Source organism: Hippopotamus amphibius, chromosome 4 (assembly GCF_030028045.1).
Source record: "Hippopotamus amphibius kiboko isolate mHipAmp2 chromosome 4, mHipAmp2.hap2, whole genome shotgun sequence".
In the NCBI taxonomy this organism is placed as follows: Eukaryota; Metazoa; Chordata; class Mammalia; order Artiodactyla; family Hippopotamidae; genus Hippopotamus; species Hippopotamus amphibius.
In genome coordinates, this window is record NC_080189.1 from 111,313,269 (window position 1) to 111,339,382 (window position 26,114).

The window sequence follows — 26,114 nt, forward strand, 5'->3', positions numbered from 1 at the left end:
TTTTCCTAAGTGTACCTATCTGTTTCGCAGTAGTGTAACTGTGCCATTTAATGTCGTAAGGAGGCACCTAGATCTTACATGCGGTAAGATGCAGAAACAGGAAAAGTGTCAGTTAAATATGAAGAACTACCTGGCAGAACATGACTAAGATAAACCTAAGTATTTCGATACTCCGGAGACAGTGCTAGGCACAGCGGCTGCTGTCGTGGGTGGCTGAGGGAGAATGAAATTTCCTCCTAGGGAGGTGCTGAAAAGTGGACTTGCTTTTCTTCTACTTGGGGGCCTTGCTCCCGTCCACTTACACCAGTGCCTGACGCTGAGATGCTCTGGGGGCCAAGAGGGGCGCACAGTGGGGGGGGGGGGTGGGCTGGGGGGCATGGGGAGGGGCACACGGCAGGGGTGGGCCCCTCGGGGAATCTACTGTGACTGTCCCGTTAGTCAGTGCCTTCTGCTTCTCCCACTTGGGGAATCTGGTGTATACAGGGGATGACGAATGTGTTTATTTTTGAAAAGCTACAGCCAACTCTTAAAAGACTTACGGGTTTTATGGAAATATACACAACCTGGCTAAAGTCAAGGGAATGTTGCTAGATCTCCATTTATCCATTAGTGGCAACTTTGTTTTGAATGAGCACTTCATGATCGGGGCTTCTAGAAAGTATGATAGGTGGAGAAGAAGGTTCTTTTAGGATCTTATTTAGGATTCTCTTTGAAATCCTAAGGAAGAGATGCTAAGAAACTATGAAATGACTGAAAGTTGATGGGAATACGGGGAGGAGGAAAAGGGCTGGCTGGGGTGGCCCACAGTCACTGTATTCCTAAACATTAAGTTTAATTTGCTGGCCAGCTTGTAGACTTGGTGATAACTAACGCGTGTCCATTTCTTCTACCTGTTGGTACAAAACAGTGAGACGGTTTAAGCGGAAGCATCTTACAGCCATCGACTGCCAACACCTGGCTCGGAGTCACTTGGCCGTGACCCAGGCCTTCGGTCAAAGATGGACAAACAGAGACCCGAACCACGGTCTCTATCCTAGACCCAGAACCAAAAGCGGGACTAGGGGTACGTCTTCCCCCAAAATACCTTGTGTTTCAGAAACTAGTGTGTGTGGCCTTTGAATATCTCTTTGTAAATATTGCTATAGTGATCTTGTAGTCCTGTTGCAATAGTTTGACATTTTTGCACTATTTGTGAGTTTTCTGGGAAAATTCCATCCTATCATAGTGGTTGGTAAAAACCCCAGGAAGGCATGGCTGAATGAACTCCACCAACCGGCTTAACTATAGACTATAACATGGTAGGAAACACGTCCCAACATCACCACGATTCCATTCTAGAACCACTGAGATTTCCTGACTCTTCAGTGGTCCTCTTTGTCCAATCCATCACTAGGTCCACCGTATCACTTTTTTTCTCCCAGATGTCCCCTCCCTCAGTGCTTTTACTGTAGACGGTGCCCTCTGTTGCCTCATGCCTGGGCTGCTATGGTAACCTTTCTCCTTGCCTTCAGACTTTATTTCTTCCAAGTCAGCTTAACATCACATGATGTGTCTGAGTACCATTTTCGGTCATGTCACTGCCACTCTCAAGAACCTACAGTGTGGACTTCCTAGGTGGCGCAGTGGTTAAGAATCCACCTGCCAATGCAGGGGACACGGGTTCGATCCCTGCACCAGGAAGATACCACATGCCGTGGAGCAACTAAGCCCGTGTGCCACAACTATTGAGCCTGCGCTCTAGAGCCCGTGAGCTGCAACTACTGAGCCCATGTGCCGCAACTACTGAAGCCCACGCGCCTGGAGCCTGTGCTCTGCAACAAGAGAGGCCACCGCAATGAGAAGCCTGCACACCACAAGGAAGAGTAGCCCCCGCTCGCCGCAACTAGAGAAAACCCGTGTGCAGTAATGAAGACCCAACACAGCCAATAAAATAAATAAATAAATAATAAACAAATTTATTAAAAAAAAAAAAAGAACCTACAGTGTGGTATGTTTCCCTGTTACAATTAAGGACTTTGGCTCAATCCCCTGACGTTACCACATGCAGGCTCTACTTCTGGCAGCTTGGTTTTCTTATGACCCACTGTGTGCCACGTGAATTCCCACCTTGGTGAATACCCGTTGGTATAATCCAGATTGTCTTATTTCCCTGTGATGTATCTCATTTCAGAATCTGACTCGGATCTCACTAGTCATCTTTAATTCTGATGTGATTGTAGTCTCTGTTTAGACTTTTTGGAATCACTATAACCAGTTGTATGAGGCAGTTTTAAACTCAGTGGTTATGTGTTTGGTATTTTGTCTGTTTTGTGTGTGTAAGTCAAAACTCCTCTGTGTTGTGAGTTCTTTACTGATGAACTTGAAGACGTGTCAGCATGTGTGTGTTTCAGTGTGGAGTCCTAGCACTGAGCAGGTGGTAGCTCTTCATAAATATTGGTGTGATGAACTCCACAATTAGAAACTATCAGAATTGAACCCAGGCCTGTTGACTTCAAAACTTGGGTTTCTATCAGATTGCCCCAGAAGCAGTTGTAATTTTTTTCTAACATAGAAAAAGATAGTACTCTATAGCCTATTAAAAGCTAAACCTAGTTTTGTCCCACTCTTTTTACTTCTAATTTTTAATACTTAAATTGGTTTTATTATTTTTTAAAAAAATTTATTTTGTTGAAGTATAGTTGATCCACTTTCTTATGTTCTAAAGTAAGAATTCTGGCTACAGCCATTTCAGGAAGGTACCACATATTTTGTTGTATATTGATAAGGTGTTTAAATACTTCATTGGCATTTTACAGTAATTTATAGGAGTTTGAAAATGCTGTGGTGATATGTGAAATCACCAGTTGGATTCCTCTAAGTGTCTGAAAAGTCTGTGAGGTCGAGGGACCTTATATACTGTTTTATATACAATTTATATACAATTTGTATTTGTCTCAGAATCATGGATGCTTATTAAATACCTATTGAATAAATGTGTAGACTAGATACCACTCTAATAATAGGAAGAAAATTCTGACTTATATTTCAAATAACGTGTCAGTTTCACAGGAGGAAATAAAAATCAGAAGGATACTGTGAAATGAGAAGAGTGGGTTTTACTGAATCCTGATAATCTCAAGCATTTTCCTTTCTACTTATGCAAATTTAGATTCTTTTTTTTTAATGGTAAGAACAAGCCAAGAGAGGTGAATTTTGTAGGCAGATGTGTGAATGTGAGCAGTCGTGTATTTCCTGTCCGTTCAGGTATTCAGTTTGTATGTATTGCCAGGTGTAATGTGGTCCTCACACCATACAAAGGCTGGTCTCTCTGACTCTTTGCAAATGTGTGTCTGACTGTGTGATGGAGCCTGATATCAATGTTTTTTGGATTAAGCTATTCATGTAATCAGTTGACCAATAAATACATCCTTGTCTCTTTCCTCTATTAAAGTAGATAATTGAAAATTAGTTTGTCTCGTAGGTCAACAAAGGGTCATCAGTCTTTATTCATTTCTGACTTCTGTTTGGGTTCTCTGTCCAGGTCGAGGATGCCCGGGATACGGCCCTGAGCTCTCCCTCGCTGGCCAGCAGCGGCGCCCCAATGACATGGCCAGAAGCAATTCTGTGGGCCAGGACAGCTCTAAGGACTCGGAGGACGAGATGATCTTTGCTGCAGAGAGCCACTGCGCCCTGTCTCAGGGAGGTGATGGAGCGGCATGGCCATGCTCGTCAGGGGCTGCTCCACCTGCGCGGAAGCGGTCTTGGTCCTTCGAAGATGAGAGGAGTCAAGCCACGGGGACCAGTCAGTGGGACGGGGTTTCTAGGAAGACCCCTCGGCATCATCCTTCCCTGTCCTGCACACGGCCCAGGGAAGGCAGGCAGGAAGTAGAGGACGGTGTGTCTCGGCTCTCTGCGCAGCCTGGAGAACCCAGCCAGGAGGTGGAGGACATTGGTCCTGATCCCATCCCTGACTCCTGCTACGGGCTTCTCGGGGCCTTGCCCTGCTGGGAGCCCCAGAGCCACATCTGCAGCCTGCCCAGTGAGGTCCTGAGGCACATCTTTGCATTCCTCCCTGTGGAAGACCTCTACTGGAACCTGAGCTTGGTGTGCCACCTCTGGAGGGAGATAATCAGCGATCCACTGGTATGGGAAGCGCTCTTTGTCCTCTCTTGTTTCCGCTAGAAGTGCGCGCCTTTGCTTCCCTTAATGCGCACTCCTCACGATGGTGCTTCTTCAGAAATGTGTGTGCGTTTGCCTCCAGCATCAAATCCCAACCCCCCAGAGGCATCTGAGACCCTCCGTGGGTGTCCCCCGTTATTATTCCAGGCTCGTTGCTGCCTTCTCTCCAGTCCATCCCTGTATTCTGTCCACCGCCAATGATGTGCTGCCTCCCAGATGTGAACTGCACCCCACCCCCAGCCAGCCCAGAGGGCCCCCATAGCTCTGTAGACATCTTTCCGCTTCAAGGCTGCACTCTTAGACTAACTCCTCTTTCCACTCGATCCCATTGAAACTTTCTCTCTCTCCCTCCTGTTACTATAGAGATTTATACCTCTGTTCAAGCTTATTGTGTTCTGTTACAGTCTTAGCCTTCCTCCTCCCTTAAAATTATTAGCTCATTGCTAGAGGGCTGGTTGTCCTGTTTCTTTTTGCATTCTCCACTGTCTCATGATATTTTACGTGCAGTAGGTGATGAGTGAGTGAGTGTTGCCTTGAGTCATAGGAGCACCTTTTGAGGGTGACACAGGGGCAGCCCATGCCCTCAGAAAGGATTTCCCGGGACTGTTATCCCGCCCCTACCCTTCCCTTTGTTGTGTCACTGTACTTCCCAGGTTCAGGTCTCCAGTAAGCCTGAGGGCTGGGAGAATGTCCTGCTTAGCTTGTGTGTCCCTTTGACCAGCCGTTGGGAATAAACCCAAGGTAGAGAGTTTAGGTCATTCTTCAGTTTGAAGTTTAAAACCTAACGGGAGGGCAAGATGGATATATCAAGACTTAGTACCTTTCTCTTCCAAGTCCAAAAGATTTTGGAGGAAATTTCACATCGCTTTTGCCCCATTCTTTGCTTGGGGTCTTGTCTCCTACTTTCAGAGAAACACCTTTCTGTTTTTAGTCGTGAACTCTGCTTTGGGTCAGTATTTCTACCTACTTGATTGAGGTCTCTGATGTGAGCCGGGGATAAGTGGGGTTCCCTCCATTCTGCTTGAGGTTTGGGGAAGATGTCCCAGCTTATCCTTACCTCTTGAAATGTTAGAATAATGTTCCTTTTATCATCACCAGCAATGACATGATGTGGTTATTTTCAGTGACCTTGTCACAGCTCTCACTTTCTTTTTATTTCTTGTAGTGTCTTTGCCTGGCTTTGGTATAAGGTTATGCTGGCCTCAAAATAAGTCTCGAAGTACTCCCTCCTCTTCAGTTTTTCAAAGAGTTTGAGGGGAGATTGATATTAGTTCTTAAAACATTCAGTAGAATTTTTCAGTGAAGCAATCTGGTCCTGGACTCTTCCTTTTTGGGAGGCTTTTGATTACTGATTCAGTCTCCTTACTCATTACTGGTCTCTTCAGATTTTCTGTTTTTTCATGATTCAGTCTTGGTAGGTTGTGTATTCCTAGGGAAGTATCCATTTCTTCTAGATTATCCAACTGATTGACCTGCAGTTGTTCATGGTATTCTGATAACCCTTCTTATTTCTGATTTCAGTTATTTGAATCTTCTCTTTTTCCCATAATATGTCTAAGGGTTGTCAGTTTTGTTGATCTTTTAAAGAAACCAACTCTTAGTTTTATTGATTTGTTCCCCTATTTTTCTATTCTGTATTTCATTTATCTCTGCTCTATGGTCTTTATTATTTCCTCCCTCCTGCTAGCTTTGGATTTAGTTAGTTCTTTTTTTAGCTCCTTTAGGTGTAAAGTTAGCTTCTTGGTTTGTGACCTTTCTTTTTTATTGTAAGTTTTATAGCTATGAACTTAACTCAGCACTGCCGGCACTTCGTTCCATACGCTTTGGTGTGCTGTGTTTTTGTTTTCATTTGCCTCAAGGTATTTTCTAATTTCTTTGTGATTTCTTTTTTGACCCGTCGATTGTTTTAAACATGTGTTGTTTAATTTCCACATATTTGTGGGTTTTCCAGTTGTCTTTCTGATTTCTAGTTTCATTCTGTAGTGATTGAAAAACATACTTTCTATAATTTCAGTCTTTTAAAATGTGTTCAGACTGGTTTCATGGCCTCACATGTGATCTATCCTGGAGAATGTTCTATGTGTACTTGAGAAGATTGTATATTCTATTGTTGCCTTTTTTTTTAAAATATTTTTTTATTTATTTGGTTGTGCCAAGTCTTAGTTGTGGCAGGTGAGCTCCTTTTTAGGTGCAGCTTGTGGGCTTATTTGTAGCATGTGGGCTCTTTAGTTGCAGCAGGCAGGCTCCTCAGTTGTGGTATGGGAACTCTTAGTTGTGGCACACATGTGGAATCTAGTTCCCTGGCCAAGGATCAAACCTGGGCCCCCTGCATTGGGAGTGCGGAGTCTTAAGCACTGCACCACCAGGGAGGTCCCTCGTTGTTCGGTGGAGTGTTCACTGTATGTCTCTTAGGTCCAGTTGGTCTAGTGTTGTTTATTCTATCCATTCTTTTTTTTTTTTTTTAAGATTCATGCTGAAGTATTTATTTATTTATTTTTTTATATTCTATCCATTCTTAAAAGTGGAGTATTGAAGTCTCCTGTTATTGCTGTCTATTTCTCTCTGCAGTTCTGTCAGTGTTTGCTTCCTGGATTTAGGGGTTCTGATATTTGGTACCTGCATATTTATAATTGTTAAATCTTCTTGGTGAATTGACCCTTTTATCATTATATTATCTTCTCCGTCTCTTCTAACAATTTTTGACTTAGAGTCTATTTCGTCTAATATTAGTATAGCCACAGCTCTTATGTTATTTAATCCTCACTGAAACTCTGAGCCGTTAGTGTCCCAACAGGGGCAGGACACTATTTCAGATTGGGAAATTGAAGCACTAGCTCTTCCTAGATTCTGTAACAGGTTAGTGTTGGAACCAAAACTGAGAACCCCCTTGTCATAGTTTCCCACCAAAATTTGTGTAATATTTCTACCCTGTTTGCCCAGCTTTTGAATTGTGCGCTATAATTGTTTTTCAGACAATCATCTATATGTTTGTGGCTTGATCTGCTCTTTAATAGGCATTGCCTGCATATTGTTTTGGATTTTTTAAACTATCTAGTTCATTCCTTGGAAAAAGCTGTATCACCGATACCTGATGAATGAAGAGCAAGCTGTCAGCAAAGTGGATGGCATCCTGTCGAGCTACGGCATAGAGAAGGAGTCAGACCTGTGCGTGCTGAATCTCATCCGGTGAGTCCCCGTTTCCTGGGAGGAAGTCCATCTCCCGGGTCCCTTCCTAGCTCTCCACACTGAATGGACCCCTTTCCCACGTTCACTGCTGTGAATGTCTTACAGCTACACAGCCACCACTAAGTGCTCCCCGAGTGTGGACCCCGGACGGGCGTTGTGGAGTCTCAGGGACCACCTCCTCCTCCCCGAGGCAGAGGCCTGCGTGCGCCAGCACCTCCCCGATCTCTACGCTGCCCCTGCCGTACGTGAAGAGGCTGCGGGGAGGGTTGGGGAGGCGACACCTTCTCTCTTTGGAAGAAAGTGTGTTGGCGGTCAAGTTTAGCTGAAGGTTATTTTAGATTTATTTCCAAAATCTTCCTTCAGTATCTGCTCTGAAGACTTAATCTTGTCCTTGGTCCCATAGAGAAATAAAAGGCCACATTGTTACAGATTCGTTAATTTGGGAGGAATTTTAAAGAGTGTTTCATCTAATTCCCATTCTGTTGAGCAGTTCTAACAGAGGATGGTCATCTAGCCTCTGAATACTTTGATTAATAAGGATTTCTTTACAAGGAAGCCCGTCGTGTTGTCAACAGCTGGAGCTGTTTGAAAGGACCAGGGAAACGCAGGGTTTTGTACTGCCGCTCAGCGAGCTAATGAGGAGCTGGAAATAGTCCTCAGCTTCCTGCCTCTGTCTTGCGGCTCCTCATCCGGATCAGGGATTCTTCTTAAATTTTGTCTTGGAAGCCGCGTTCAACCTCGTCCTGCAGCCAGTTGAGGGCTGAAAACCCAGCCACGTGCATTTCTCTGTCCATCTTTAGTGAAGTGATTGTCGATGGTGGAGTGAGATTTGTTTCACGGGAGGTTGTCACGAGAGGTGTGTGGAACTTCCCTTTTGTGGATGCGTTTTTAACAGGGAGACTTGCAGTGAAGCTGAGAATGGTAGTTAGACAGTTATATGTCTATTGTTGATATTTCCGTGGGAGCATTTTCTCAGACATTAATAAATGGAGCATCCTGTGTCCATAATCATACATTTTCCATGATATAATTAATATTTATTTAACTTAATATTTAATAAGTATTAAATAAGAGTAACATACAGTAAGTAGTAAATTAACGTCTTAATACCATCAAATGGTCAGTCTTGATTTTGCCCTGAAGACGGCCGTCTTCCTTTGTATCCCCCATGTTTGTGCCTCCCAGGCAGGCACGCACTTAGTAGTGAGCTTATTCGACTTGAGTGTCTGGACCTGAGAGCTCCCACTGACCTGGAGGGGAGGGTGGGGAGGTGGGAGGGTCACATCTGTGCAGGGTTTTGTATTAAGTACTTTGTAAATGTTATTTAATCAAAGAAAACTAAGAACTCAAACCCAGAAGTGGTGAGAAGGAAGAAATCCAGGGTAAGAGGAAACGTACCTGGTGTTTCCCAAATGTCCTTTGGGAAGTTTGCACTCCGTTCAGACGACTGGGCTTTCTTCACCGGCTGTCCCATGGGATTCTTACCAATTGAGTTTTGGGTCTTGTCTCGTGTCCTGTCCACCTCTTTCCTCAGGGCGTCAACGTGTGGGCCTTGGTGGCGGCCATCGTCCTCCTGTCCAGCAGCGTCCGCGACATCCAGCAGCTGCTCTTCTGCCTCCGGCGGCCCGGCTCCACCGTGACCGTGCCGGACATCACCGAGACCCTGTACTGCATCGCCGTGCTGCTCTACGCCATGCGGGAAAAGGGGGTCAACATCAGCAACCGGTAACTGGCCCCGCCCCACCCCGCCCCCTCCCCGCGTTCCCACCGGGTGAGCCCCACCCCCCACTGCCCCGCTGGCTTCTCCGTGAGGTTTGAGTGCAGCATTTCAGGCAAGCGGGCTCTGCAAACAGGAGGTGCTGTGGGGTAACACGCCGTCCCCGAGGCACTGTCTGCCTTCAAGGGTGTTGAGCCTGGCATGGACAGAGCCCTCTGTGTTCATATGTGGCCGAATCTTGTTCCCCAAAGAGCACGTCCTGGTCGCTCTCCTTTGCCTCTGCCCACCACAGCTAGGCATTGCTCCCAGAACCGTGCTCTTTGGGGAACTGTTATTTACCTCCAGCAGTGCAGGTAAATACATTACAGCTCTGGGTATAGTTAAACCGTTTTCTTCCCCCTCTTTGTTTTTCATAAAATGGTGGTGTGTATTTTATTTTTAGCAGTGGTTAGGAATCTAAAAAACGTCTGAGGAAAAATAAGATACAGGTTGTGACTGAATTTGAAAATCTCTCATCTGCTTTTTCCCTATCAGGATTCACTACAACATTTTATATTGCCTGTATCTTCAGGAGAATTCCTGTGCTCAGCCCACAGAAGTCAAAGCAGAACCATCCGTCTGGCCAGGGTATGTCTCTAGGGGCACGCATGTGTGCGTGTGTGTGTGCGTGCATGTGTGTTGTCTTTGATTCCTGACTCTCATACTTAAGGAGGAAAGGTGTTTTGTTCTAACCACTTTATTGAGTTATCACTTGCATTACATAAAATTCACCCATTTTAATTGTATAATTCAATAATTTTTAGTAAGATTTACTGAGTGTGCAGCCAACATCATAATCTAGTTTTCGAGCAGTTTTATGACCCTTGGGCGGCCCTCCCCTTTCTTCTGGTTAGCTTTTATTCATCCCCTTTGGTTTCCTGTGTGGTTTCTGAGAGTCCATCACCTGGTCTTTTTCAGTCCTTTGCTCTTTTCCTGATTTCTCTTCTGTAACCATTACAGCAGGAAGACAGCCATCCAGCTGACACACGAGCAACGGCTGATCCTAAGCCACAAGATGGAACCTCTCCAGGTGGTGAAAATTATGGCGTTTGCAGGTAAAGGGGCCGCCACTCCTGGCACGGCACCTTTCCCGCCTCCTTTGCCGCCACCTGGCAGAACATCTGCACCTGAATCTGTTATTCAGCTGCGGCAATTAGATCATCTAAAAAGCGGTTGCCAGGGAGTAATTGCCTTTTCTTACCGCTCCGGGGGCGTCCACACTGGCGTTCCTGGTGAACAGATGGTCCAGAGGAGTTTGCTTGTGGGGTGGATGCCACTGGGATTCCCCCAGCCTGTTAGTCTCACCTTATCTGCTCAGACCCTGATGGCTTACGGGCAGCAGGTCACGTGAATCTCCTGTTCAGACAGTGTCAGGAGCGCCGTGCTCTCCGCAGGGTGACGTCTAGAAGGGTAACCGTGCTCATTGTGCGTCCCAGCTCCTGGGGCGCTTGGTTATTCTTTGAACCTTTGCTCAGACGATTTTCTCTACCTGGAATGCCTTCCCGCTTCTTTTCGGCCTAAATTTCCTACTAAAAACAGCAGCCACCATTTATTAAGTGTCTGCCCTGGGCTAATCCTAATAGTCGGTGAGGTTGGTTTATGTAACTTATTTATTTTTTGGCCTCGCCGTGTGGCATGCAAGATCCTAGTTCCCTGACCGGGAATCGAACCCTCGCCCCCCACAGTGGAAGCATGGAGTCCCAGCCACTGGACCACCAGAGGATTCCTGATCGGTTTTATGTATGAGGTTTTGAAGCTCAGGAAAGTTAAAATGACATGGCCCAGATTAAATTAGCAAGTAAGTCATGAAGGTGGAATTCAAAGCTGGATCTGTTTCTCTCCGGAAGTGTGCCAACCCCCGCCCCCATGTCTCTGCGGTGCGGCATTGATCCCCGTCATTTCTGTGTCTTCTTGATGGAGGCTTCCTCAGCCCTTTGAGTTGTCCGTGATCTCTGAAGTCTCACTGTGACTAATCATCTGTATTAATTGTGTGGTACCTGATTACATAGTAAGAGTAGCCAGCACACACCTTCTGTAAATACCTCCACCCTGTGTCATTGATCTGTTGATCTTTAAACAGCCCTGGTAGGTAGGGAAGGAGGTGCTATTTTTCTTCTTTTACAGGTGAGACTTCTGTTTGTTTGTTTGTTTCCAGACCCATATTCCTTTTCACTTTATTGTGTTATCATTATACTCTTTTTTTTGTTTTGGTTCCATTTGTTTCGACTATGTTGGTGTTTTACTCCCAGCTAGATTGTAACGCAGGACCCTTGCTTTGTGTTTGTGATGTGCTCCTGGTGCCTGGCGTAGAGCCGGACATGCAGGGGGTGTTCAGGAAATACTTGTTCAGTGGGTGATAGTTGACTAACTGAATAACCAAACAAAAGGCGGACAGGAGAGTTCAGAAGGGGCTGAAGGACCCTTGACTCTCATTTGCACGCTCCTGCCCACGAAGCAGGAATGGTGCCTAGGCCAGCACAGGCACCATTTATGCGTTCCTCTGCTGGGTACCTGGGTGGTGACCCTGCAGCCCTACAAGCTCAGCGTTATCCGTGCAGGCTGAGAGCAGACTGAAGCTCAGTGCCCTCGACTGGAGTAGCCCCGGCCCCGACCCTGACCCCGACCCCGACCCCAACCCGGGCAGCTCTGAGTGAGTCTGCTGCTCCCTTCACGGCACTGTGTTCAGTTCCCATCATCGAGAACTTGCTGCTGACTGGTCCCAGCAAGCCGCAAGGTCAGCGTGGGTGGGACCCAGTTACGGCGTCTGTGGGAACAGTTCTTCCCGGTCAGAGGGTCACCTCCCTTTCTCTCGGCTTCCCAGGCACTGGTAAGACCTCCACCCTGGTCAAGTACGCCGAGAAGTGGTCCGAGAGCAGGTTTCTGTACGTGACCTTCAACAAGAGCATTGCCAAGCAGGCCGAGCTAGTCTTCCCCAGCAACGTCATCTGCAAGACCTTCCATTCCATGGCCTATGGACACATTGGGCGCAAGTGAGTGTCGCAGCGCCCCCGGCCCTTGCCTCCGGTTACCACTCGCACGTGGCGGTCAGCACACCACAGTGACTCGGAGAAAACTTAGTGCTTTATCTCTGTTTACAGGCAGGGAATATAGCCATAGATTTAGTAACTTATACTTTTACCCCATAGAGACAGTTGTTACCGAGGGAGGCATGACGATCTTTCCCTGAGGGAGGTATCCTCGTATCTCTGGAGTTGAGGCCCAGGAGGTCAGAACAATTGTCTGAAGTTCAGGGCATCACCAGTCTGGTTGACCGGTTCAGGCTTTCCTCGGAAGCGGGAGGGGAGAAGACAGGGCTGAGGGGCACCTGGCCCAGGCTCCTGGGGTCTCTTAGCCGTGTTCCCTTGGGCGAGAAGGCTTCAGGGAGCTTTGAGGGTCACCCCAGAGCCTCCTGGAGTCTGGTGCACACCTTGGAACAGTGTGGCATCTGCCATGAGACAGTTCGTCTTGTGGGTTATTAGACGTGAATTCTGGAAAGCCTAACAGAGCCCTTTCCAGTCCTACAAGGACCTCACTCAGCAACTCTGGCTTCTTTTCCTCACCTGTACCTGCCACTTCCAGTGACCTGCTGGTGCCATCCCAGAGGAGGGGGTGGGGCCTGGGGAGACACTAAGTCCCGCATGGCCAGCAAAGCCAACCCCGTGCCTTTGGGACCTGCATTGTAGGTACCAATTGAAGAAGAAGTTGAATCTCTTCAAGTTAACCCCCTTCATGGTCAACTCTGTCCTCGCTGAAGGCAAGGGTGGCTTCATAAGGGCCAAGCTAGTGTGTAAGACCCTGGAAAACTTCTTTGCCTCGGCTGACGAGGAGCTGACGATTGACCACGTGCCCATCTGGTGTAAGAACAGCCAGGGGCAGAGAGTCATGGTCGAGCAGGGTGAGAAGCTGGTGAGTGTCACAGTCCCTTTGGAGTTAGGGCTCGGGAGGAAGGAGGGCTCGCCACGGTGCCAGGCTGTGCTGGACGTTGATGTCCTCAGAGCTGCTGGCAGGAGGGAGACGCGGAGGGGAGATGGCGGGCTGGTTGTGCTGGCTGTGACGTGTACGGGGTTTTCTGTGAAGAGCGCTCATCTCCCTTAGTCCTCAGCCTGGTCCCCCGTGTAACTGACGGGGCTCCTGCCCAGGGTGGGAAAGAGCCCGTCGCGGGGTCTGCTGGTCCTAGGGTCTACAGATGCGACTCTCCTTTCCAAGTTTTCTCCAGTCTTCTGGGTCACTGGCCACACTTTGTGGGTTAACTGGCGGGCCTAAGCCTAGAGGAACCACCCAGCCTGTCCTGGCTCATCGGGTGCTGCGCTCCCTGAGTGAGGCTCTACCGCTGGGTGTGGCCCAGCTCCGGCCGCTTGCCCCTCTGGACGCCCGTCTTCCCAAGGCCCTCGTGGAGCTGGAGGGCGGAGCGGGGGGTGTCAGGGAGGGGCTGCCGTCCACCGTGCGCTGGTGACTTTGAGCCCTGCACGTGGGCATCAATGCCTGATTTCAGGGTCCTGACCTTTGTGTCACCGTGTCACTTGCTTTCTAGAATGGTGTCCTTGAGGCGAGCCGGCTCTGGGACAACATGCGGAAGCTGGGCGAGTGCAAGGAGGAGGCTTACCACATGACACATGATGGTACGCTCGCGCCCAGCCTGAGCCCCGCTGCGGGCCCGCCTCTTCCGAGTCCTGACTCTTCCGCCCCTTCTTGCAGGATACTTGAAACTCTGGCAGCTCAGCAAGCCTCTGCTGGCCTCTTTTGATGCCATCTTTGTGGACGAGGCGCAGGACTGTACCCCAGGTGATGAACTGTTTGGGACACCAGTAGCCCCAGACACGTAGAAAGAACGTGGCAAATGTGTAAGAGGATGCCTGGGTGCGTGCGTGGGTGGCGCCTGTCTGTCGTGAGGAGGAGGAGTGCGCCAAGTCATTCGAAATCCTGTACTGCCCGCCTGTGCATTTCAACAGCTGTCTCCCCGCCCCACCCAGAGGGGGCTTAAGTTCCTCTAGGTGTTTTGCTTGGGTTGTTCTTAAAATATTGGCTGAGGCTAGGTCATCAGATGATTGGACCAAGACTCATGTTGAGAGTGAACAGTTTGTGCTCTGTGTTTTTCAAGTGGCTGATAGAAAATAGTGTGATTTGGTAGGTCATCTTGGGGGCCTTAAATTATAATATTAGAGAAGATGCTTTGCCTCATTTTATATTTACCTGTGTGGTTTCTTAGACTCAGTAATTTATTCAGGAGTAAAAGTAACCTGCACACGTAGGATTAGGAACTGTGTTGTGTGCAATGAGGTCATGCCTTGGGACTGAGTGCACCTGTCCTGCAGGGAGAGGTGACTGTTGTGCAGCCTGCAAGTGTTCTCATCCTTTTCTGTCTGAAGCTTGGTTTCTTTTTGCTCCGTGGGTTGGCGGTGCTTGAGATCTCTTACTTTGCCTCTTCTTTGTCGCAGCAATCATGAACATAGTTCTGTCTCAGCCATGTGGGAAGATCTTCGTGGGGGACCCCCACCAGCAGATCTACACCTTCCGCGGCGCAGTCAATGCTCTGTTCACCGTGCCTCACACGCACGTCTTCTATCTCACACAGGTGAGCGCTCTGTCTGCTTCCCCGGCCCCGGATGCATGCGTACACGTGCCCGCGTGGCGGTTCCCTGCCCTGCTTCTCTGGTGCTGCCTGACCGCCTGCCAGGCCCTGTGCGAGGTTTTGCGTGAGGCTCACCGCGTGCAGCCAGCCCGCACCTCTAAGCAACGGCCCTCTGCGCCTCTCAGGCGGCCTGCAGAGCCAGCACTGTGTTCATAATGGTGACCTGCCTCTCGCACTGTGTTGGCATCTGCACTGGCGATGCGGTCAGTGGTGAGGCCCGGCCGCCCCGGTGGTCGCCATATCCTTCCCTGCGAGGCGTGGAGTCAGAAAGGAAAGCAGGCAGGTCACTGAGAACGTTCTTTTTTTCTTAAAGAATACTATTTTTTAAAATATTTTTATTGTTTATTGATTGATTATCTTCATTGTGACGTGTGGGATCTCTTAGTTGTGGCAGGGCCGTGGGGTCTAGTTCCCGGACCAGGGATGGAACCCGGGCCCCCTGCATTGGGAGCGCAGAGTCTTACCCACTGGACCACCAGGGACGTCCCTACTAAGAACGTCCTTGATGGCACAAGAGGAATGACGGGTGTCGTTACTGCAGAGCCTGGGGTCCGTCTCTCCCACCGTGTGTGGTGAAGTGGGAAGGAGAGTGCAGTGCTTCTGCCCCACAGTGCACCGCTGGCTGACCGGGAGCCCTTCCGCAGTTGTGTGGTGAGCTCCACCGCTGCTGCTTTCGTTTGTGCTTAAAGAACAGCTGACAGGCCTGCTCTGGTTATTCAGACGTGGGGATTTGGCATTTCCTCAAAAATGAATGCCATGAGCCGTGACTTCAAGGAAAACGACTGACTTGTGTTGCCAAAGATAATTCTTGTTTTGTGAATTCCGAATAATTCTTGTCAAGTGAAATCCGAATTTTGGAAAACTTGTTTCCAGCATGAGTGTGGCAACTCCTGGGGCCTTGATTGCCCAGAAAGGCTGTTACACGTTCCTCCCCTTTTCAGCATGCATCTATGTGGGGCTGTCACACCAGGCTTGATGCCCACAGAGCTCTGAGAAGCAGCTCTTCCCTGGGCATTAAAGACATTTGCAAAAATGTAAAAACAGTGCCACTCTTCTCTCGAAATTTTTTTTTGTTTTGGAAATCACAGTTTTTAAAAAATATGTTCTTTATGTTACCATGTAATGGGGTTATTGTGTTGTATTGAAATGAACTAAAGTTGCTAATGTGATAATTGTAGGTCGGTACAGCTCACGTAAATAAACACTTCTTTGCGGACTCACTAATGTTTTAAAGTGTGAGGAGTCCTGAGACTCAAAGATGTGAGAACCACTGCTTTTAAGAAACTCGCTTCTAGTTGAAGGATGTGAGACGTGCCTGTGTCCACGCGGGCATCCTCTGAACTGTGTTCTGTCGGGTTATAGGAAGCCCTGTAGCCACTCGGTGAGCTTATTCCCTGGAGTGTCTCTTGTTGTTTGCTGTAGTGACTTAGGGTGGCGTCAATGCAGAGGAGTTTTTTTAAATAGACATTTTTTAGTTTCAGATTTATTGGAGACTTGAGAATATAGTAGAGAAAGTTCTTACACACCCTGCATTGTTTCCTTTGTTATTGACAACTTATATTAGTGCAGTACGTGTGCCACAGTTAATGAACTAGCGCAGATACATTATTATGAACTAAAGTCCATAGTTTATAATAGATTTCCTTGGTTTTTACCAAATGTGCTTTTTCTGTCCTGGGGTCTTATTCAGGTGACCCCATTGCATTTAGGCTCCTGTTGCCTGTGCTCTGTGGGTCCTCACGCTTGCCTTCTTTTTGGTGACCTTGAAGGGGACTGGTTAGGCATTTTGTCGGATACCCCTCTGTGGGCATTTGTCTGGTGCTTACACTGATGCTTGGGAGGAAGGCTGTGGAAGAGAAGTTGCCATTTTCGTCACAAGCTATGGAGGGCCTGTACTGTCAACATGATTTACGACGGATGATGTCCTGGTCCCCTGGCTGCACTGGTGCTCGGCAGGTCCCTTCCGCTGTGAAGTGACCCCCCCCCCCAACACTGTATGTTCTGAAGGAGGTCACCGCCCTCAGTCTTCACTCCGGAGCAAGGGTTGGAGTGTCTGCAGAGAGTATTTGGAATTCTTCTGCAGAGGAGATTTTGTGTCTTCTCTTCCATTTATTTATTTATTTATTCATTTATTTGTTTGTATCTGTATGGACTCTTGGATCTTTATAATTTGGGCTGTGGCTCGCTCAGAATAGTTCTACAGCAACAAAGTACTATTTGTTGACAGTCTTGTTTTCCTTAGGCTGTGTCATTGACATTCACCAAAACATATAATGCTTCATTACCTAAAGTTATAAGTGCAGTACATAAGTGCAGTATAAAAGGCAGTAAACACCATGAGCTTGGGCAAGAATGGTGTCTTTCCAACTGCAGTGGTCAAGGAATTAGTGCATTGGGCCGTGTTTTGAAGGGTAGGAATTTATTTTGCCACGCACCACAGCAGGGGGAGGGCAGGGTACGCTTGAGAGATGGTGATTATTCCCGTGGCCAGTTATGTAGGGTTTAAATTGATGCTGGGGGAGCCTGAAGCGGCAGGGAGAGGCCCTGCTTCCTCCCTGAATCTCCTGTGTAATTTACACTTCTTCGTTAGGTGCGACTTGGAAAGAATGGTAGATTTGCTTAAAAAAAATTTGCTGCTGGTCTCGGGGAACTGAGGGGCTAAGGCTCTCCAGGCTGTGGAGGTCCTGAACGTCCACACGTCACCTTTTTCTTCGTGGGTTGCAATTCCTTTTTTGTGGCGAGGCACAGGGCTTGATGAACGCCTGAGGGAGAGGTTCCACGGGCAGAGGGAGGAGACGAGGGAAAGAGGCCAGGTAGGCGAGGCACGAGACTGGGGTTTCTGAGCTGCGCTTGGAGCAGTGGTAACAAAGAGTGTGGAAAACACGGTGGAAGATTGTCAAGGTTTGGCTTTGCGGGCAAGAGATAAAGAAAAACAGGTAACTCTCAGGTTTCGAGATAGAAAATGCTGCGGTGAAAACTCGGAATAGGGATCCTTTGCTTGCCAAGCTCCTGTTCGTGTAAGTGGGTTTACAGTGGGGAATTTCCAAGTACCCTTTCCAGGTCAGGCGATCAGGGATGGTCACGGGCTTGGCGAGGCCAGGCCTTGGCGGTGACAGCAGTGTGCTTCCTTCTTCAGGGGGATGTTAACTCCTTTCGTTGTGCTGTTCTCCTGCAGAGTTTTAGGTTTGGTGTGGAAATTGCCTATGTGGGAGCTACGATCTTGGACGTCTGCAAGCGAGTAAGAAAGAAGACTTTGGTTGGAGGCAACCATCAGAGTAAGGCTTTCAGTTACTCTTGTTTCTTACACAGGTTAGCTTTCCTCTTTACCTGGGTTTGCCCTACAGTGTGTGCTCTCTCCCAAAAGGTGGCATTCGAGGTGACACGAAGGGGCAGGTGGCCCTGCTGTCCCGGACCAACGCCAACGTGTTTGACGAGGCCGTCCGGGTGACGGAAGGAGAGGTGCCTGCCCGGATACACCTGATTGGGGTAGGAGTGCGATTCCCTTCTCCGCTCTCACAGGAAGCGTGGCCAGCACACACAGCCCAGGCTCGTCCTGCACGCGGGTGTTTCAGTGTGTTTCCCGAGTCTGCGCTGTGAAGTCCTTCCCCCGGCCCTTCTGGTCCAGCAAGTCCTGTGACGTCAGGCCCAGTGAGGACTGCGGACCTGTTTCTCTGCTCTTTAAAGAAAAACGAATGCCCTTCGCGCCTGTGTGCACGCAGGGCTGCTGGCTGCCTGCGAGGGTTCTGGGGTGTGTTGGTCAGTCGTGTAAGACAAGCGAGGTGAGGGCACAGTTGGGAGGTGCTGGGGCCCCGGCGCAGGGTGGACACTGGCTCTAGCTCTGCTTCTCCACCAAGGGCATGTGCCTTGTGTCAGGCGACCACTGTGTGTGTCCCAGCCCCTCTGTCCCTGGGACGGCGACACTGCCCGGCTCGCGGGGAAGCTGGGAGGGTTGAGTGACATGTACAGCGTTTTTAACTCTTGGAAGCAGAGTTTTTTGTTTAAGAGACATTCACCAGTTCATCTATGGAAAATGTATTTTCCAGCGCCTACTGTGTGTAGGCCCTCAGTGCATATAGTAAGTGAATTATAGTCAAAAGATTTCTGATGCTTCTTTTTTTAATTTATAAAGATTGTGTAACCAAGTTACAGAAGTTTCGGAAATTAAAAGGGAAAAATCACTCTTAGTGTTTTATGTAAAACTTGTCATTTTTGCTAATTATGTCTTTGGCCTCACAGATGCATATTTTTCCACAGTTGCATTTAGAGCAACTGTGCACATAAAACAGTATGTGTGTTCACTCCACCCACGAGCATACTTCCTCTCATGTTGCTACTCGAATGACTTTACAGCATTCCTCAGCGGATGTGGCTTAGTTCAGCATCTGCGTTATTGTAAGGAAACGGTGCTGTTGGAGCATCTTCCGCGCCGGGCAGGGTCTGAAGTTGTTCCCTCTCCTCTCACTCCCACCTGTGTCATCACACACGATCACTTCTGGTTATAGTTACAATCTGTACTGTCTTATTCACGTGTCCCTTCTCCAAATGATCTAAACCCTTGGAGTATGGAGCCTCTGGCTCTGTCCTGGGCCCCAGTCAGCGCTCAGCACGTGCTTCCAGGTGGAGGTGGGCTGACCTGGGCAAGGTGGGCTGTCTCCCCCAGGAGCTGACCTTCTAGCACATCCAGTACCTGTAGACAGTTTGGTTCCTTCCTCAGAAGAGACAAGGGCGAGTGTTCGTGCTCCACACTCGGTATTCAGGTCTCGTCTTTTCTTCGCTGCGCTGTTTTGTATTCCTGGAGGGTAGATGATTTAAATTTCTCTCTTTGACAAGAAAGCAGCCCACAGCTAGTTCTTGCCTTTTTTTTTTTAAACGTCGGAGGAGTCTCGGGGAGCAGCCAGAGCTTAGCATGGGGCGTCCTGAGTGTACAGGCCGTATTGTAGCCTCTGCTTCGTGCCTGACGAAGGTTCCTGCGGTCTTTATGCTTTGGGTACAATTATCTCATTTCAGAATCCCGCCTTTATGTTTGCTTTACCTTGTCTTGTTCACAACAGTAACAAAAACCAAACAAAAACTGAAAAACAGCAAAACACCAAAAATCCCACCAAAAAACTTTTTCAGGGAATTAGATCCTTCGGATTGGACAGAATCATTGATATTTGGACGCTTCTTCAGCCGGAGGAAGAACGGAAGAGACGTGAGTACCCTTGCTGTGTGGGCTGGATGCAGGCACTGCGGTGACGGGCTGGGAGGCGGGTGGACGGGCGAGTTCTGAGTCGGTTCTCGTTTGCTCTGGAGGAGCTGGGGCGGCTTCTTCCCCTCAACCGTGGGTTGCCCGAGGCCTCCTGTTTCAGAGGCACCGACAGCTCTTCCCAGACCCTTTTCCCAGGAGTCAATGTGTCTCTCATGCTGGCCCCTAGGCCGCCCTCCCCGCCCTCTTCCCGCCTGCCTGGGTGACCTCACACACCGAGACTTCTGTGTGGGCCCCATGCCGTGCTTTCTGACGTTTCTGTAGCACTTTTGTTTTTTCATGACTGTGCTGTTTCGAATCCCTGAGAAGCAGGCAGGGATGTCAAGGGCGGGGCTCTTGACCCAGCGTTTGCAGCTGGCGGGGCCACGCCACTGGTCACTGTGCTGACTTGCCCAGGCCCCCGGGGCGGGTTCGTGGCACTGTCAGGCCTGGACCTGGGCCTCCAGCTCTGAGACTGTTCGTTTATCTCGTGGTCGGTTAGGAACGCGCGTGGGCACAGCCTGTGCCACCTTGACCCGTGCGCATGTCCCCTCTAGGAAACCTCGTCATTAAAGACAGGTTCATCAGCAGGTGGGCGCACAGTGAGGGCTTCAGCGGCTTCAAGCGGTACGTGACCGCAGCCGAGGACAAGGAGCTGGAAGCCAAGATCGCGGTCGTGGAGAAGTACAACATCCGCATTCCAGAGCTGGTGGAGAGGATAGAGAGGTGCCACATAGAGGACTTGGACTTCGCAGGTGAGGGACACGGGCGCTCTTCCCTTCCCCCGGGGGCGGGGCGACTGGGCTCCGGTGCCTCTCGCCGTGTGGACATCGCGGGTGACTAGGTGGCTGCATCTCCCGCAGCCCCTTTATTACTATTCTACTTCCAGCCAGCAGGAGGGGCTCCCAGGTCCCAACACTGCCACCGTGTGACCCTGGGCACACCCCCCGCCCTCTCTGGGCCTCTGTCCCCTCGTGGGTAGGAAGCGGGCGGTGGGGGGGCAGTCGCCGTGAGCTCTGGGCCGGGGCTCTGCAGGGTACTCAGCACCTGCAGCGCATTCCTACTTTCCCCGTCTTGCTTTTGTCTCTCCCCCTTTTTTCTTCTTTCTGACTGAGGTTTCCTCTTTCCCGCTTTTCCTGCAGAGCTGCACCCAGCCAAGGAAACGTAGGTAGCGTTTCGGGAGCGCGGTGGGCAGTGTCAGCTCTTCTCCTCTCTGCTTGCTCTCCCCACCGGCTGCGTGTGACCGTCCGCTGTGTCTCTGTTGCAGAGTACATCCTGGGCACCGTGCACAAGGCCAAGGGCCTGGAGTTCGACACCGTGCACGTCCTGGACGATTTCGTGAAAGTGCCGTGTGCCAGGCACAACCTCGCTCAGCTGCCCCACTTCAGAGTCGGTGAGGAGACCACTGGCCTGGGGCCTCCCGAGGCCTCGCTGGGGGGCCGCCTTGCTTTTTCTTGGACGGTGTGGCCCCTTGAAAGGATCCTCTAGAACAAAAAAGTCCTCCTAGCCCTAAATTTGTTATTCTTAGACTGTGTGTTTGGAAAAAAAGCTTCCAGGGCCCACCTCCCTCAGGGCTGCTCAGAGGGCAGTTGTGTTTATCCGATGTGTCCTGTTTAACCTGCACCAGCTCTTCAGCGGTGGGTTTTCCACCATCACAGAGAAGCTCTAAAACATACAGTTTAGCTGCTCATCAAGTTGTTTTTCTTTAATTAATTCTCCTTTTTATTAAAGAGGCCCGACAATCACGCACGGTGTCGGCGGAAGCACTCTGTCGCTTGTCCGCTTTTGCATCAGTTTATACTCTAGGCTGCCTGTGAGACTCCCGAGTGTCAGTGCCCTTGCTTTGGTTTTAAGTCTCAGAATAAAACCATTTGAAGTTTTCCCACAAACAGACAAACAAAAGCTCTCTGTTAGTCATGGAGTCACAGTTTGGGTGTTCTGTGCCCCTAGTGTGTTAAGGTTTTGTTTGTTTTTGGAGTTGGTGTTTACAGGAAATCTTCTTTTATAAAGCCAGAAATCGTGAGGGTTTTTTGGAGGGGATGGACGTAGTAAACGTTTAGATGAGAACGTAGGTTTTTGTAAGCAGGCTTCTGTGTTGATAATGTTTTTTCCCCTTTGCTTTCTTCAGAGTCGTTTTCTGAGGACGAGTGGAATTTACTGTATGTAGCAGTGACTCGTGCCAAGAAGCGTCTCATCATGACCAAGTCGTTGGAGAACATTTTGACTTTGGCTGGGGTAAGAGGACAGCACAAGTTACTTTAACAACGTTCGAATTTTACCGGGTTTGAATGTGAGATCAGCCAGCCCGGGGCCTTCAAGCCCTTTGGTTGGGGGTCTGGGTCGGAAGAGAGGGGCTTCTCTTTCTCGGGCTCACGGAGGCCGATTGCCAGTGGGAGAAGGTCCTTCCTAACCAAAGAAACAAAAACCTGGGTTCTTTTCTACAGTCTTTCCTAAGCCAGTTCTAAAAGTTCTTTTTAAAATGCCAGCCGCGCTCATGTGTTTGGTAATTTCTCGCTGCTCGGTTAGCCTCAGCGCTCTTGGGGAAGGACAGCAAGAGTGTCCTCTGTGTCTGCACCTCCTCCCCCCGCTCCCGGGTCCCTTTGGAACTGGCAGCAGCTGCCGCCACCACTGGACTGCAGACTCGGGCAGAGTGTGTCCCCGCCCGGGAGAGCGAGGACTCGGGCCCCGTCCTTGTCCCTGGTGAGGGGCAGGGAAGCGTCCGCCCGCCCTCCTCGCCCCCCACAAGCCAGCCTCCTCCCCCACCGCCTCACGTCCATGTCTTTTCTGCCTTTCAAGGTCTGGAGGAGAAGCTGTTCAGTTTTTTCAACCCTCTTCAGGTTGAAACTAGAACAGAAATTTGAGCTAGTGCTTATTACTTCGTCCATCTTTCCCTGAACCAAAGATTCTTAAAGCTGAAAGGTAAAACTTACATGTAAAAGGGACTATAAATACTCTTTTTTTTTTTTTTTGGCGATGCTGCACAGCTTGTGGGATCTAGTTCCCTGACCAGGAATGGAACCTGGGCCCCCTGCATTGGAAATGTGGAGTCTTAACCTCTGGACTGCCAGGGAAGTCCCTATAAATACTCTTTTTTCCTTAGCCATCTCTAAACTGTGTGAGGTTTTGTACAGCGGGAGGATTTAGTCCAGGTGCCGCAGCGCGTGTTCTCTCAGAGGTGGGAACCCTGGGAGCTGCAGGATCTCAGCTTTGCTGCCGACGGCGGGGGACCTGGGCCGGGGGAGGTGGGGGGCAGTGGACCTTTTCCGTGAGTGGTGTCCGCAGCCTCAGAGTTGTCACACAGAACGCTGATGCTCGCTGGTGGGTATCTGTAGAGCGGCTGATGTGTCGCAGGTGTGTGTCTAGGCCCTGGGGGGTGACGGTGGGCAGGAGAAATGCCTGCCCCGCAGGGCCCGTGTCCTCGGCCGGGAGCTGGATGGTAGACACGCCAGCAAGCAGCGCTCCTCTCCACGCACTTGAGGAAGGTTGTGTCAGCGCTTAAAGGGCGCAACTGCAGGTGAATGCTCTGTGTGACCCACCACGGCCGCAGAAGCTGCTTGCATCAGGCTCCTGACCTTGCGTTTTTATTGCACTTGTGTCTCGACCAGCCCTGGCACTTGTGGTCCACGCCTCTCTGAGACAGGCCTATTTGGCTGTAGGAATGGTTCTGGAATTTGAAGTCAGCTGCGTGTTTCCGCAGCAGCTTTGCCTCACCTGGGCCTCACTGTGTGTGATGGCTCGCGTGTCAGCGCTTAGAGCTGGAAGCCTGTTCCTCTGGCTGCACCCTTGGTGACACCTGGGCCACCCATCAGGGTTTCCAGAGAGGACTCAGAGCAGAGTGCTGCCAGATCTCTCTGTCCGGGCCAGACAGCAGATACCTGTGGCTCTGCAGACCTGTGGCCTCTGCTGCATCTCCTCAACTCTGCTGCCACAGCAGGGAGGGCCTTGGCCGCCTGTTAACAAACGGTGGGCCGCGTCCCAGTACGGCTACTGACAGCAGCAGCTTCTGGTTCGGATTTGGCCTCTGGCTGTCGTTTGCTGACTCTTGGTTTAGAGATAAGCATGCCTTTTTTTAACCTCTAAAACCAGTACCCTAGGGAGTGAAGTAGGAGAGTAATTTTTACGTACAAATAATCTCTACCCGTTGTGTGAGTTTTTGAGTAAACTTTGATCGTATTTTTTTTAGAACCTGTAGTATAGTTTTCTTGTAGAACCTGAGTTATGGTAGTGGTTAGATCTGTAAGAAAAGCAAATTGTCACACCAGTGTCTTTTAACAGAGGTCTTGTAGAGTAATAATATCATCTCACAACGTCGGCTACATAAGGAAAATTTTGAGACGCTTTAAAGTTGAGAAAATGGTATATCGAATTCCCATGTATAAATCACCCCTGTGTATATTTGGAGTCTACGTCTCTAGAACCGCATGGACCTTTCTCTTGTAACCAGTCCTGTTATTATACCTTATAAAATTTATGATTCCATGCAGCCTCTACTGCCTGATCACAGTCATACTTTTATGATTATCTTAAAAATGTCTTTTTACAGTTGATTTGTTCAAATCAGGATCCAAACATGTTTGGTTATTAGATCTTTTAAGCTTCTTAATTTAGAGCATTCCAGGACCCCCTCTGTCCTTTCTGAAGCTCCTGTCTTTTTGTGGAAACAGAGTTGGTGCTCCCTGAGAACGTCCCCCATTCTGGGTTTGCTCCGTGGTCTCCCACCCTGGGTCCCCCATCACTGGAAGTCACTGCAGGGGTGTGACTGGATGTGGGGTAGCTGTTCTGGCTGGAATCCTACATGGTGGGGGGCGGGGGCAGGTGGCTTTACTTTGTGTTGCGTCTCACCTGGAGGCAGTGATTTCACACTCTCTCCCTCTTACTGATACTCAGACTGTCCACCTTTTTAGTAGACAGAGCTAGGAGATCTGTATTTTTGAAAGGAAATAAAAATCAAGAGTTCTGATTATTTCATACTGATCATCCCAACCTAAGTTTTTAATTTAAACTTCTTGTTGTTAAATGTAACACGCATGTATAAAATGGACGTGCAGGTTGCAACTAGAATGAGGTGGGCATCCACCCAGGTCAGGAGAGTGGCTTTGCGAGGCGTCCCGCTGCCTCCCTGGGGGTCTCACCGTCCGCAGCACCCCCGCCCCGCCCCAGGGGTGGCCGTTGTCCCAGCTTTGACCAGGAGAAGCACTGCCTCAGGTTTCCTCGTAATTTCTTGCCGGGTGTGCACCACAAGCTGCGAACCTTTCCTGCACCCGCTGTCCCTCTGCCGCGTTTTGTGAGGCTGCCCTGTGTCTGCAGCGTCAGAGCCGGCGGCCGGTTACGTTTATAATCCTCCAGCCCAATCAGTTTCAACGTTTAAGGATTTTTACTTCTTTTACGCTTGAATCTTTTACACTGAAAATCTTAGTTCCAAACAGTGTTTATTAATTACTTATTCACACTTCTGTGTATAGAAGTTTTAAAGTAATACCAGTATTACTGTTGACAGAATACTGTGTGGAGTTTGAGATTTCCTACCAGCTCTGTTTCCCCATCTCCCACTGAGGATGTGTCGTCAGAACATCACATTCTGAAGGCGCTGTGGGGTTGGTCACCAGTTTAATTGCAGGTAGAGAAGTTTCTTTGTCTACAGTTTCTAAAAGAATTGCTTTCCTGTTTGATTATCTTTTTTGAATGTATAAAACTTATGTTTTCAAAGTGAAAACTTTTGTAACAGGTGTATCCCTAGAAGTCTCATTCTCTCTCTGTCTACTGGAGACTTTCTCTCCCTCCATCCTTGATAGCTAGTTTTTAAAGATTAGTTTTTGATTTCTCTTTCAGTATTTCTTTTTGCAAATATCAACAAATATGTGTATATGTATTTTTCTATTCTCCCCTTTCACAAAAGGCAGCATCCTATAACATTCTCTACCTCACTTTGTCACTGAGAAATAGGCATGGAAATCACTCTTTATCAGTTTCTAAAGCTCTTTCTCCTCCTTTTAGCAGCTGAGTTAGTGTTCACTGCGTCCATCTGTCGTGCTTTATGTAGCTCCTCACGGATGGGTATTGGGGTCTTTCCAGTCTTCTGCCACAACGAATAGTCTTATGCGCAAGTCATTTGCTGTTTCTGCCAGTGCATCTTGGGGATACATATCTACAATCTAAAT

At 49.0% G+C, this 26,114-nt stretch overlaps 1 protein-coding gene across 13 annotated transcripts in view; it reads left to right on the forward strand.

The window, feature by feature from the left end:
• Window positions 1-26,114, forward strand: part of FBH1 (F-box DNA helicase 1) — a 58,661-nt gene that overhangs the window by 7,760 nt on the left and 24,787 nt on the right. For 10 of the 13 annotated variants that reach the window (XR_009053427.1, XR_009053425.1, XR_009053424.1 and 7 more), the window contains 18 exons: window positions 908-1,063; window positions 3,521-4,122; window positions 7,214-7,344; window positions 7,450-7,585; window positions 8,879-9,069; window positions 9,596-9,688; window positions 10,061-10,155; window positions 11,922-12,090; window positions 12,784-13,006; window positions 13,632-13,719; window positions 13,796-13,882; window positions 14,536-14,672; window positions 17,905-18,004; window positions 18,094-18,215; window positions 19,848-19,923; window positions 20,514-20,711; window positions 21,224-21,349; window positions 22,085-22,191. Coding sequence is in view for 9 of the 13 variants with exons in the window: in XM_057733930.1 (XP_057589913.1) it covers window positions 908-1,063; window positions 3,521-4,122; window positions 7,214-7,344; window positions 7,450-7,585; window positions 8,879-9,069; window positions 9,596-9,688; window positions 10,061-10,155; window positions 11,922-12,090; window positions 12,784-13,006; window positions 13,632-13,719; window positions 13,796-13,882; window positions 14,536-14,672; window positions 17,905-18,004; window positions 18,094-18,215; window positions 19,848-19,923; window positions 20,514-20,711; window positions 21,224-21,349; window positions 22,085-22,191 (2,837 nt within the window). In the remaining 4 variants the exon portion in view is untranslated. Of the gene's footprint in view, window positions 1-907; window positions 1,064-3,520; window positions 4,123-7,213; window positions 7,345-7,449; window positions 7,586-8,878; window positions 9,070-9,595; window positions 9,689-10,060; window positions 10,156-11,921; window positions 12,091-12,783; window positions 13,007-13,631; window positions 13,720-13,795; window positions 13,883-14,535; window positions 14,673-17,904; window positions 18,005-18,093; window positions 18,216-19,847; window positions 19,924-20,513; window positions 20,712-21,223; window positions 21,350-22,084; window positions 22,192-22,752; window positions 22,876-26,114 lie in introns of all 13 variants that reach the window. The other 3 variants (XR_009053426.1, XM_057733928.1, XM_057733933.1) reach the window with 2 other exon arrangements.